The sequence below is a fragment of the Bos grunniens genome, chromosome 4 (assembly GCF_055505025.1).
Source record: "Bos grunniens cultivar Pamir isolate PY7600 chromosome 4, Bosgru_T2T1.0, whole genome shotgun sequence".
Taxonomy (NCBI): Eukaryota; Metazoa; Chordata; class Mammalia; order Artiodactyla; family Bovidae; genus Bos; species Bos grunniens.
In genome coordinates, this window is record NC_141168.1 from 18711465 (window position 1) to 18725853 (window position 14389).

The window sequence follows — 14389 nt, forward strand, 5'->3', positions numbered from 1 at the left end:
TTAATAAATGGCACCTAGAAAATCTACCTAATTGCTCAAGTCAGAAACCTGGGAGTTTGAGCATCTCTAGGTTCTTAAGCTTGTATGTGCTGCCGGCATCCCTTCTGCAGTCTAGTGATGTCTAGTGACACCTTTCAAAATCATGTTTTTACCTCCAGGGGGCCATTATGGAAACCAATGATATGGAAATACAGTTCTATGTGGATCATTTGGAATCTGTGAATTTTCTCTCTCTCTCTTACATCTCACAGTGGTTCAGTATCAGTCATCAGTCACCTTCTGGATAGTCTACATGAATGCTAAGTCACATCCGACACCATGAACTATAGCCTGCCAGGTTCCTCTGCCGATGGGATTTCCCAGGCAAGAATACTAGAGTAGGTGGCCATTTCTTCTTCCAGGGGATGTTCTCCAGCCAGGGATCAAATGTGCCTCTCCAGCATTGGCAGGAGGATTTTTTTTACCACTGAGCCGCCTGGGAAGCCCTTTGGATAGCATTCAGTTTCATCTTATCTAACTTAACTGCTACTTCTTTAATCCAGGCCTTCGTCATCTCTCACTTGAATTACTGCAAAAACTCAGGTAAATAAACTGGTACCCCCACCTATTCAGAACCTAGTTTTTGAAAGTTGTCAACAGCTCAACTAACTTTCCAGTCAGGCTTGCTAATGATGAGGATCAGGTTAGAGGTTTTTTTTTTAGAGTAAAATATATATTCATTGAAATGCATAAATCTTAGATATGCAGTATGGATACATGAATCCTCAACCCATCCTTCCTTGTGTCAGACTCACATGTTTTGAAGTTAAAGAGCTTTTTCATTTCCCCAGGAGTTCCCTCTTCCTTTCTTCCTCTCTTCTCTGTTAAGGCAAGCAGTGTTCTGTTTTTTTTTAACTCTTAGTTCAGTTTTACCTGTTCTAGAATTTCATAGAAATGGGATCATACAGCATATATTCTTTTTGTGCCTTTTACTCAGTGTAGTGTGCATGAGATTCATCTATAGAGTTGCCTGTATTATTAATGGCTTGTTCATTATTATTGCTGAATGTCAGTCCATGGTATAAATAAACCACAGTTTGCTTGTGAATCTCCTGTTGATGGACATTTTGGTTGTTTAGATCTCTGACGATTGTGAGTAAAGCTGCTTTGAACATTCTTGAAGTCTCTTTGTGGGCATATGCTGTCGTTTCTCTTGGGTAAACACCTGGCAATGGGGTTGACAGTGGGTTATGTTGACTTTTATAAGAAAACAAAACAAAAAACTGATAGATCTTTTCCAGAAGTCCCATTTTATTTCCCACTAGCAAAGTGTGAGCATTCTAGTTGGGCTGCATCCTCACTAACATTTGTATCCTCAGTGTTTAAAACCTACTGTTTTAGTGGGTTCATGATTATATCAGTATGGTTTTATTTTGCATTTCCCTGGCAACTGATGCTATAAAGCATTATTTCTCATTCGACATTCACATGTTTTCTTTGGTGAAGTGTATGTCTGGGCTCTTTTTTTTTTTTTGCTTATTTTGTTAAAAAAATTTTTTTTTAATCTCACACCCTAGTAAAGTAATGCTCAAAATTCTCCAAGCCAGGCTTCAACAATTCATGAACCGTGAACTTCCAGATGTTCAAGCTGGTTTTAGAAGAGGCAGAGGAACCAGAGATCAAATTGCCAACATCTGCTGGATCATTGAAAAAGCAAGAGTGTTCCAGAAACGCATCTATTTCTGCTTTATTGACTATGCCAAAGCCTTTGACTGTGTAGATCACAATAAACTGTGGAAAATTCTTCAAGAGATGGGAATACCAGACCACCTGACCTGCCTCTTGAGAAACCTGTATGCAGGTCAGGAAGCAATAGTTAGAAGTGGACATGGAACAACAGACTGGTTCCAAATGGGAAAAGGAGTATGTCAAGGCTGTATATTGTCACCCTGCTTATTTAACTTATATGCAGAGTACGTCATGAGAAACACTGGGCTGGAAGAAACACAAGCTGGAATCAAGATTGCTGGGAGAAATATCAATAACCTCAGATATGCAGATGACACCCCCCTTATGGCAGAAAGTAAAGAAGAACTAAAGAACCTCTTGATGAAAGTGAAAGTGGAGAGTGAAAAAGTTGGCTTAAAGCTCAACATTCAGAAAGCGAAGATCATGGCATCTAGTCCCATCACTTCATGGCAAATATATGGGGAAACAGTGGAAACAGTGTCAGACTTTTTTTTTTTTGGACTCCAAAATCACTACAGATGGATACTGAAGCCAAGAAATTAAAAGACGCTGACTCCTTGCAAGGAAAGTTATGACCAACCTAGATAGCATATTACAAAGCAGAGACATTACTTTGTCAACAAAGGTCCATCTAGTCAAGGCTATGGTTTTTCCAGTAGTCATGATTGGATGTGAGAGTTGGACTATAAAGAAAGCTGAGTGCAGAAGAATTGATGCCTTTGAATTGTGGTGTTGGAGAAGACTTTTGAAAGTCCCTTGGACTGCAAGGAGATGCAACAAATCCATCCTAAAGGAGATCAGTCCAGAATGTTCATTGGAAGGACTGATGCTGAAGCTGAAATTCCAGTACTTTGGCCACCTCATGCGAAGAGCTGACTCATTTGAAAAGACCCTGATGCTGGGAAAGATTGAAGGCAGGAGGAGAAGGGGATGACAGAGGATGAGATCATTGGCTGGCATCACCGACTCAAAGGACATGAGTTTGGGTAAACTCTGGGAGTTGGTGATGGACAGGGAGGCCTGGTGTGCTGCGGTTCATTGGGTCTCAAAGAGTCGGACACAATTTAGCAACTGAACTGAACTGTATAGGATTTAAAATACCTAGATGTAAGTCTCTTATCAGATATATGTTTGGTGACTATTTTCTCCCAATGTGATACATGCTCATTAATTTTCCTAGTGTTATTTTTCTTAAGCATAAAAATTTTCATTTTTATTTTATGGTATTGCTTTCTGATTCCCATCAGAGAAATCTTTACCCTGTCCTCTATGAAGATATTCTCCTATGTTTTCTTCTAAATGTTTTATATCTTAACTTTCATATTTATATGTAGGAGCAATTTTGAATTGATTTTTGTGCATAGTATAAGATGAAGATATCTTTTTCCATATGGGTATCTAGCTGTTTCAGCATAATTTGTTGAAAAGCCTCTTCTTACTTTAAAGAATTGTGTTGGTTACTTTGTCAAAAGCCAATTGCCTATATAATTGTGTATTCATTTCTGGACTCTGTTCTGTCTTCTTCATCTGTCTGTCTTTATGTCAGTTTCACCCTCTAGATTAAAGGTATCTTGAAGTCCTATAGTATAACTTTCCAATCTTTGTTCTTTTCTAGTAATGGCACCCCACTCCAGTACTCTCGCCTGGAAAATCCCATGGATGGAGAAGCCTGGTAGGCTGCAGTCCATGGGGTCGCTAAGAGTCGGACACAACTGAGCGACTTCACTTTCACTTTTCACTTTCATGCATTGGAGAAGGAAATGGCAACCCACTCCAGTGTTCTTGCCTGGAGAATACCAGGGACGGGGGAGCCTGGTGGGCTGCCGTCTATGGGGGTTGCACGGAGTCAGACACGATTGGAGCGACTTGGCAGCAGCAGCAGTGATTATTTTACTGGTCTAGATCCTTTACATTTTCAATTAGATTTTAGAATTATGTCAGTTTTTATTTATAAAGCCCTGCTGGGATTATGACTTGGTTGCATTGATTCATCTGGTTAATTTGCATGCATAGTTTCTTGATTAGCTAGGGACTGAGAGTTGGACTGTGAAGAAGGCTGAGTGCTGAAGAATTGATGCTTTTGAACTGTGGTATTGGAGAAGACTCTTGAGAGTCCCTTGGACTGCAAGGAGATCCAACCAGTCCATTCTGAAGGAGATCAGCCCTGGGATTTCTTTGGAAGGAATGATGCTAAAGCTGAAATTCCAGTACTTTGGCCACCTCATGGGAAAAGTTGACTCATTGGAAAAGACTCTGATGCTGGGAGGGATTGGGGGCAGGAGGAGAAGGGGATGACAGAGGATGAGATGGCTGGATGGCATCACTGACTCGATGGACGTGAGTCTGAGTGAACTCCGGGAGTTGGTGATGGACAGGGAGGCCTGGCGTGCTGCGATTCATGAGGTCGCAAAGAGTCGGACACGACTGAGCGACTGATCTGATCTGAGGGGGTTATTTGCAGATTTCAGTATTCACTCCCTTTGTGATTTCCTTACTTCCAACATACCCTGTAACTTTCTGAAAGTTCTGCCTTCCCTGAAATTATCTGACATCTTAGCCCAGTACGAAGCTTAGGCTTTCTGCAGGCCCAGCTATCTGTGGAGTGAGAGTGCTCTCAGGTAAAAATTTGCAAACTTGCAAACTTCATCCGTTACAGTTTGCCTTTTAATGGCAGTCTTCTCCAGTTTTTGCCATACCTTGATTACTTTTCAGTATTTTTTAGTAGCTAAAAAAAAAAAAAAAATTGCACGGATTTTATCATTGTTATTTGTGGAACAGTTGTTTTGAGCTATTAGGAAAAGACTGAACATCTCCTTCAACTGCCATGCTGTGGTTTCCTTGCCTCTTACTTCAGCTTCATAATCCATCTGCCCATGGTCCCCAGAGCTATCTTACAAAAATGCAAACATGAGCAAACCATTCCTTAATCAGTGGCTCTTCATTGCTTTCATTGTTTCTCATTATTTTCTTTTCCTAGATTTTCCATTTTTATTTCATGTGCTCTTTGATTTTACTGACCATTTGGCGTTTCCCTAGACAGACCCTTCCCTGGAACAATCTCCCGTTCTTTGCATATGTAATGGTTCCTTTCTGAAATGCCTCTCCCTTCTTTATAGCCTGGCTAACTCTTACGGTTCTTTCAAAGTCAGCTGAAAGCATTAACGCTCATGGGAAACTACCTCAAATTGTGTTTCTCATGCCTTCTTATTTTCCCATTGTTCTTGCTGTATCTTAGTATCATAGGACTTCCCTGGTGGCTCAGACGGTAAAGCGTCTTGTCTACAATGCGGGAGACCTGGGTTCAATCCCTGGGTTGGGAAGATCCGCCGGAGAACGAAATGGTTAGTATCATAGAGCTTATCAACTTGCATTTACTTATTTAGTCACTTATTTGTTACCTCAAGTATGAGGCTTTGAGTATGAGGCTTCCTTTAGAGAAGGGTCAATGTCTTAGTCATTTTTGATTGTCCATCGCCTAGTATTCTTGTCAAAGGAAATAAAGGAAGATGGATGGGCATTATAGTCAAATTATGGTTGCTTTGTAAATGCAGACTGTAAATTGTAGGTGCCTGACCGGGCTTCCCAGGCGGCACTAGTGGTGAAGAAGCCGCCTGCCAATGCAGGATACGTGAGAGATGTGGGTTTGATCCCAGGGTCAGGAGGATCCCCTGGAGGAGGAAATGGCAACTCATTCCAATATTCTTACCTGGGAAATCCCATTGACAGAGGAGCCTACCAGGCATGAAGAGTAGGATATTACTGAAGCAACTTAGCACGCATCTGACCATCCTAAATTATTTTCCCTTGGTCCTTTGGTTCATGGCCCTGGATATTTTTATTTTTGCATGCATGCTCAGTTGTGTCCAACTCTTTGCAGTCCTACGGACTGTAGCCTGCCAGGCTCCTCTGTCCATGGGATCTCCCAGGCAAGAATACGGGAGTGGGTTGCCATTTCCTTCTCTAGGGGATCTTCCCCACCCAGGGATTGAACTTGTGTCTCCTGCATTTGGCAGGCAAATTCTTTATCATATTTTATTGCCAGTGTGAAATTAAGGTAGAGCCTCTAAATCAAAGTAGAGCCATAGAAATGCCCCATTCATCCTGAGCAAAGCCTTTCAGGAGCCTTAGAACATGTGTATTCCTTAGATACGTGTATATAATCCTTTAAAGAGACTAAAGGTCAGTTATGAGTAGAAAGCAGTGACAAAATAATGAGCCAATGATGCAACAGTTTCACTTATTGAGAAGTGATTTAAAGTTTTGTGAACACAAGGGAAAGGGCTGATTATGATTTCAAAACTCAAGCGTCTCTTGAAGCTACACGGTCAGCAGTGTGGCACAGGGGATGCTGACAGAAGCGTGACCATACTGCTCTGGCTGTTGCTTTGTTGGGAGCCAAATCCATGGTATTTATTTGGACATGTCAGCCAACTTCTCTCTCTGCCTTTCTCTCTTTCCCCTTTCTTCTCTCCCTCCTCGCTTCTTCCCTTCCCTGTTTCTCCTCTGTTTCCTCCTTCCTTTCTCTCTTCCCTCCTCCTTCCGTCTTTTCTCTCTGTTTCTTCCTTTCTTTCTCCCCACCCCCTCACATTTTCAAAGATTTTTTCCCTCCAATTAATGATTATTTCATTATACCCCCTTTCTTTTTCTGGTTTTTCCTCTCCCCTTGGATTAATCTGCAAAACATTGCCTTCCTGTATTCACTGCGCTTTTGCTCCAAGCCTCCCAGCAGTAAACCTGACCCCTCAGATACCTCTCCTTTCTCACAAGGCCATCTCCTTTTATCGTTCCTTAAGACACCGATAATCCACTTTTTCTGTTCAATTCCCTCAGACTCGTTATTTGCATGTTTACAAGTGTTTATATACATGTATACTCTTTTTTTAAACTTTTAATTACAAAAATAATAAATGTATTATTCACACTGGGTTTCCCAGGTGCCACAATAGTAAAGAATCCGCCTGCCAGTGCGGGAGATGCAAGCAATACAGGTTCTATCCTTGGGTCAGGAGGACCCCATGGAGGAGGAAATGGCAACCTACTCCAGTGTTCTTGCCTGGAAAATTACATGGACAGAGGAGCCTGGTAGGCTACAGTCCATGTGGTCATTGCAAAGGGTCAGACATGACTGAGCAACTGAGCACACACACATTATTCCTATAGAATATAGTATAAAAATGGAAAATTTCTCCTTTAAATGCACCTGCTCCCAAAACACCTCTTTCCTCCAACCCAGAGGTAACTGCACTTAACCATTTGCTGTGTTGTGTGGCTTCCAAAGTTTTTCTAAGCATCTGTGAATGCACACACATGCTTACATATAGCAAGATGATGAAAATATTTGCCCACTAGTATGGTGATGATGAAAATATTTGCCCACTAGTATGGTAATGTAAATAAATTCAGAATTCATCACTTAAAAATAGGTTCTATTCTTTAAGTGAACTACACTATATTTAAATGATATCAAGTGATATGTTAGTGGGCATATCACTATATCACTGTCTACCAAGTGATATGTTAGAGGGAAAATCATTCATCATATCATTCTGATAATATTCAAAGCATTTGTGGATTCCTCGTTGGTATAATGCAGCTGTCTCTAGCTAAGTGATAGCCCTGTGTGATCCGTGGGTTGAAATAGGAAACGCATCAGTCTATTCCACAATTCGCTTGTGGCCTTGATAAGTATCAGGCTGTTGAGCCCAGGGTTTTGTTTCCAGCAGAAGGTACCTGGACACACACCTGAATGTGTGGACGTGGAGAGCTGGTGCTTTGGCTCCCAGGTGAGGCCCCCGGAAGCCACCAGCTGCACCTGCTGTCCATGTTGGGCTCCAGGTGCATCTGCACGAGCTCTGTTTCCTGGTCCAGTCACCCACCTCTGTGACCACCACTGGACAGTGTTGTTGAGTTATCTGTGGGCTTATTAAGTGCAGGATTTCTCTTTCCCCATCACTATGGAAGTCTTTAAATAGTTTAACAAAGGATGTGGCTGTGGAGCTTCAGTGACTCAGCAGTGAAGAATCTCCCTGCTGTGTAGGAGACATGGGTTCGATTCCTGGGTCAGGAAGATCCCCTGGAGGAGGAAATGGCAACCTACTTCAGTATTCTTGCCTGGAGAACCCCATGGACAGAGGACCCTGGTGGGCTACAGGCCATAGGGTCGCAGAAAATCAGACATGACTGACGTGACTGAAGACACACACAGCTGTGCCAGTGAATAAAATATGTGTATCAATCCTGTATATACCTCACACATATTAAATTCATTATATGTGCGTATGTGTATACACAAGTATTTATGTATCCATAGACCTCAAAGAGCAGGCACAGTTGCTGCTGCTGCTGCTAAGTCACTTCAGTCGTGTCCGACTCTGTGCGACCCCATAGATGGAAACCCTCCAGGCTCCCCTGTCCCTGGGATTCTCCAGGCAAGAACACTGGAGTAGGCTGCCATTTCCTTCTCTAGTGCATGAAAGTGAAAAGTGAAAGTGAAGTCGCTCAGTCGTGTTCAACTCTTCGTGACCCCATGGACTGCAGCCTACTAGGCTCCTCCACCCATGGGATTTTCCAGGCAAGAGTACTGGAGTGGGGTTCCATTGCCCTCTCCGCAGGCACAATTAAGTAGGCAAGAAATAAGAATGGCAGAGGTACCTGGGTAGAAAGTGAGGGAGAAGAGGAAAGACCGCAGGTCCAGAGAAGTGTCCACATTTACCCTCCTGGAATGAGTTATCTTTCTGCCAGACTTGAAGAAAATCCCTTGAGTTTTATTTCCTCATCAGTCTTTCCAAGGATATTTAGCATTTGCACTTTTCTGAGCACTGAAGCACAGTCCGCATGCAGGCCTCTATCAAATGCTTTGCCTACTTTAATATTTTGTTTTCATAAAAAGTGGAATTTGTCTTTTGAAGACCACAAACTGCCCTGCTGGATCTTGCACTTGGCTCCCCAGCTTAGATGAGAAGAACTAATCCCCATTTCCAAGAGCCAAGGAGTTAAAAAAAGGAAAGAAAGAAAAGCAGAGAAAGAAAGAAGGAAGAGAGAAGTGAGTCAGAGGACTTGTGCCTGTGCGTCTGAGTCAGCTTAGTGTGTTAAGAAAAAAAAAAGAAGCTATGTGTGGAGACCTGCCTGGAAAAACTGCTGAATGGAAAGCTTGAGGATGGCTGATAGACTTTGACAGCAGACTAAGAATTTTCGTGCCTCTTTGGAAATGGTGAGCAGCCACTAATAATGCTCCCGTGACATCACAGAAATCTTGACTCGTGCTCGTCTTGCTCATTCTCTCATGAAGCCCATCCCAGCTCCTTTTCATACAGGACCTTCGCTTAAGGGGGTTGAGGGAGAAGAGGAGACAGGAAGACAGGTGGAGGTGCTAGTCTGCCCGACAACCATTTACCCCAGCGGTCTTTTTGGAGACTCCAATGGCCTTTTTGGAGAAGAGGCTGTTTGATAAAGGTGACCTGTGAACAGTCAGCTACTATTGGCAACTCAGACAATGTGGGACCGCTGGAAAGCAAAACACCCCTGGATGGGGGGAAGGTTGAGTTCAATTTTATTTTTTATTGTGTGTGTGTTGGGGGAAGTAATGATAAATGTGTGTGTTGTGGGCACAGATGCAGTTTTATGATATTCATGCATATGAGGGTGAACGTTTTAGTTTTGTTTACAGTAGGGGGAAAAATACCCTCCACAGTTATAGATCTGATGTGGTAGAAGTTGCATCGCAGCTTCTAGTTTTACTCGGTTTTCACAAACTTGTGACTTTCTGAGGAAAATCTCTGTCTGACTGACCCATTTCAAAAGCAGTTTGGAAAATGGGAGGTTTTTTTAAACTGTTTGTAATGTGCTTTTCATGTTGCTCAAACTATGACTGTGAATTCTGTTTGATTCACTGTTGAATCTGTTGGGGAGTTTAAATACAGTCCACATGCAGGCCTCTATCAAATGCTCTGTGTACTTTAATATTTTGTTTTCATAAAAAGTGGAATTTGTCTTTTTTTGTTGTTTAAATAGTAGCTTCTTTCCCCTCTGGTGTTAGTAAACACATCTCTAAGGCATAGGTGAGCACAGTTACAATCACCCTGTCAGTGGCAGCTGGAGATACCAGTCTGGGGCACAGACCCACCGGGCAACATACTCACAGATGTGTTCTTATTACTGTATCGCTCTGTAAAGCAAAGTTCATTTTCTAGAACTAAAATTCCAGTTGAATGTCAAGGATATTCTTGCCAGACCCTAGTAGTATTTTAAAACAGGGACCTAAATTAGTCGCCCAAGAGGTATTTTAAGGTACTCAGTTAAGAAAATGAGTTTAGTGCTTCCCTGGTGGTCCAGTGGTTAAGACTCTGAGCTTCCAATGCAGGGGGTGCGGGTCTGATCCCTGGTTGGGCAAGTTCTGCAAGCCGTGTGGCTCGGCCAGAAAAAAAAAGAAAGTCTAAGTGACTGAAAAAAGTTTGGTAATGTTTGCATCCCCAGACTTGCTTACTCATTTGTAAACCTAGAGGTCTCACCATGTATAATGTCTGTGCATTAAGATATAGGATTTTTCTCACCTTCTGGACACTCTCCCTGTCATGATAGAAAGAACATGGATTTAGAGTCAGTCTTGAATTTGAATCCCCTTTATGACTCCTGTGGCCTTCCGCAGGTTACAGAGGCTCTGAAGATAATGGCTACAGGTTAGTACTGGAGTGAGGATTAATGCAGATTAATTTCATAAAACATCAATCTCATTTAAGATTGACAGCTATGGTATTTTTTTAATGATAATACTTTTCTGTTTCTTTACTGTAAAATTAAGTTAAAAATAAAAGGTTAATGAGAAAAAAAAAAAAACCATCAATCCACATTAAGGATGTGGAAAACATCAGTTTCTCCATTTTTCTTGTTTCCTGATTGTCATTATGTATGTGTGTGTGTGTTTTCTTTCTGAGCCTTGGGTTTCTCCTCAGTTTAGATAGAAGGTGATCTTGAAGTATCTGAATCCGGATTCTGTCAACAGGGTTTTTTCTGAATTGGTCTCTTGTCTTGATAAACAGCCACCCATTCAGTCGAGCTTCTTGATCAGCATCTCATTTCTCAGTTCCTCTGTGCTCCCCTGGGTGCACAGAGGCCCTGTCACATAGGTGACCCGTCACTTGGGGACCCTTCAGGGTCACTATTTCAGGGCTCCAGCATCTCCTGGGGGTCAGGTCACCTTTGCAGGCAGACTCTTTAAAGCAGTAATCTGTTTTTTTGGCAAAGAGCCTAATAGCATCTTCTCTGCAAGTTAATCATGTTTATTCACTCTGATCAGAGTGGGGATTTTCCCGAATTGTCATGTCTTTGCAGAGTGTTTCCAACCATTATGTGCTATAAATGTAGCATCATTTTATGCTTCTACTTGTTTTTGCTAATATAAGAGAAATCCCGTTATAAATAATTCCAAGGGATTTTGCAGATTATTTCACTGGTTCAAAATAAGAGGATGGTTCCCTAGATCGTGGAGCTGCTGTCATAGATGGAGTCTATTGATGTAAAATGGGGCATAATGTGATTGCCCTGTGGGCGCCATCCTTGTACAGAATGAGGTCTGCTCAGAGAAAGCTAAAGCTACCAGAGGAGCAGGTCTCTGCATCTGGCAGTTCCTCCATCCTGCGACATTAACTCAGAGCATTTCACCCCACTGTGACACTGACTCACCCACCCCCTCTCCACCCCTATTGTCTAGTTCTGATGTGCTCTGGCCCCACTAATTCTAGGGCTATACTGGCTTATGCCTCTTTCATTCTAGGAGGAAAGAAAGCTGGTCTTTACTAATAAAAGTGTGAAAACTGAAATGTCACCACTTTCAACACAAACAATATATATTTGTTGAATGTATGACTACAACAACTTGGAATAACTGCCAGCCGTGTTTCCAAATATTTGAGGCCTATTTAAGTAAAGAGGCATGAATAATTTTAAACTGGATTTTTTTTTTTTTTTTTGCATTAGCAACAAATGTGATGAAACCTTAAAAACAAATTCTCATCCTTAGGAGTGGTTGCCTCTGGGGAGTAGTATCAGAAGCTGGTCTGGGGACTTAGGCTGTTCATTATAAACCATTCTGCATGCTTTCTTTTTTAAAATCAGATGTATGTATTACTTTGACTTTTTAAAAAATCCCTCCCTTAAGTAGGCTTAGTTCAATTTAAATAAAATTTGCTGAATGCCTTGTGCCAGACATTGTGCTGGTCATCTCAGCTCAGCAGCAAATAAGGACCAGCTCTTGCCTGGGAGTTCATAGTCTAGTTGGAGAGACAGAACAGACCATAGGCATATTAAAATAATATGATGCCAACTTAGAGGGAGGTAGCCATGGAGTTAAGTGTCTCCCTCCCCAGATATTCTATTCATACATTTATTTTTAATTTCTGTCTTTATGATGAGTGTATCTGAACAGCATTCTAATGATCACAGTTTTGGTTTTAGTGGAAAAAGAATAGACGAGACTTGATCTAATCTTACTCGACATGGAAGCCTCCAAAATGAGTCAGAGAGAGAGGCATAAAATCAGTCATGAGTTTTATTTTGCTCCTTTCTCTCTGGACATGAGCGCAAACAGTGTACACTGGGTCAAAATCATAAAGAGGAATAGGCTGTGCGTGTCTCAGGACATTTTTCATTCCCTTAAGCCCACAGCTGCCAATTTCCGTGTCCACATGCAGAGGATTTTTAGTGACTTCCAATGATTCTAGTGCACCCAAGAGCAATGCCATCTTATTATTAGAAGGTGTTTCCCAGCTTGAGTTGGAGGCAAGCTGAGCATCTGTCTCAAGCCCTAAGTCCTCCTGGTTTTACTGACAAAGCTTCCAGATTCATCTGGGGTCTGGTAGACAGATTTGAGTAAATCTCTCAGCTTGTTCAGTAGCTCATGAGGTTCCACTGTCCTCAAAGAGCAAAGCAGCATTACTTTGTATATCACCAGAGTGTACCGAGTCATTTTGATTTTTAAAATATTGTTGAACTATAGCACTAAAATAGCATTGAAATAAAGGTTCACGTTTTGTAATATCTAGCTATTCCTCTGTCTTGTTCAAGAGAAAATTTGCTTCAGTTCAGTTCAGTTGCTCAGTCATGTCCAACTCTTTGTGACCCCATGGACTATAGTACACCAGGCTTTCTGTCCATCACCAACTCCTGGAGCTTGCTTAAACTCATGTCCATGGAATTGTTGATGCCATCCAACCATCTCATCCTTTGTTGTCCCCTTCTCCTCCTGCCTTCAATCTTTCCCAGCATCAGGGTCTTTTCCATTGAGTCAGTTCTTTGCATCAGGTGGCCAGTGTATTGGAGTTTCAGCTTCAGCATCAGTCCTTCCAATGAATATTCAGGACTGATTTACTTTAGGATGGACTGGTTTGATCTCCTTGTAGTCCAAGGGACTCTTAAGAGTCTTCTCCAACACCACAGTTCAAAAGCATCAATTCTTTGGTGTTCAGCTTTCTTTATAGTCCAATTCATACATCCATACATGACTAGTGGAAAAACAATAGCTTTGTTAGACTAAAATTTGCTTAATTTTGTACAAAAAGTCTTTTTGGCTTAATTTTATGGGTTTGTGATGGCCAGCACCAAAAATATCTGCAACAGATATGATACATATCATACAATATGAATTGTTTTCCCCACAAACTAGCAGGGTAAATACTTTATTAGGGATTTAAGAAAATGATTTGTATAAAAATGAATGAACATGATTTCAAAGATAAAATATAAACTCAGATAAGGAATAAAAAGCAGAATTATTCAGGACTTCCCTGGCGGTCCAGTGGTTAAGATTCTGTGCTTCCACTGCAAAGGGCACAGGTTTGATCTCTCGTCAGGAAACTAACATCCCACATGCCATGTGATGCAGAAAAAATAGATCAGAATTATACCAAAATGGAAATTGATGATCATATAGATTCAACTTCTATGTATTTCATTCAACAGTTGCCTTAAATAAATGGAGTACGTAACTGTCTATGTTTTATTAATTCACTCCAAGACTATAAGATGATATTAAATTCTAAATACATAAACAGACCTTAAATACTCCTAAAATATGTTGTTAAAATCCACCTGGGTATAACTAATTACTTTTTAAAGTGACTGTTTAGTTTTTATTAACCAGTGAATGGTACTGCATTCATCTTCACTGATTAGAACTAATTCTTTAAATTTTTTTTCATTGAAATACAGTTGATTTACAATATTGTGCATGTAATTTCTACTGTATAGCAAAATGATTCAGTTATTATATACAAAACCAGAAGGGAAAGAGACATGTGTACCCCAATGTTCATCGCAGCACTGTTTATAATAGCCAAGACATGGAAGCAACCTAGATGTCCATCAGCAGATGAATGGATAAGAAAGCTGTGGTACATATACACAATAGAGTATTACTCAGCCATTAAAAAGAATACATTTGAATCAGTTCTAATGAGGTGGATGAAACTGGAGCCTATTATACAGAGTGAAGTAAGCCAGAAGGAAAAACATAAATACAGTATACTAACGCATATATATGGAATTTAGAAAAATGGTAACAATAACCCGGTGTACGAGACAGCAAAAGAGACACTGATGTATAGAACAGTCTTATGGACTTTGTGGGAGAGGGAGAGGGTGGGAAGATTTGGGAGAATGGCAATGAAAC

General features: G+C 41.1%; 1 protein-coding gene across 13 annotated transcripts in view; it reads left to right on the forward strand.

Moving 5' to 3' along the window:
- DGKI (diacylglycerol kinase iota) overlaps window positions 1–14389 on the forward strand; it is a 512936-nt gene that overhangs the window by 69487 nt on the left and 429060 nt on the right. The window contains exon 1 of one of the 13 annotated variants that reach the window (XM_086395397.1): window positions 8064–9264. The exons of the other annotated variants lie outside the window; for them this stretch is intronic. Coding sequence (XP_086251523.1) covers window positions 9221–9264 — 44 coding nt within the window. The 5' untranslated portion in view covers window positions 8064–9220. Of the gene's footprint in view, window positions 1–8063; window positions 9265–14389 lie in introns of those variants that run through there. 13 annotated transcript variants of the gene reach the window in all.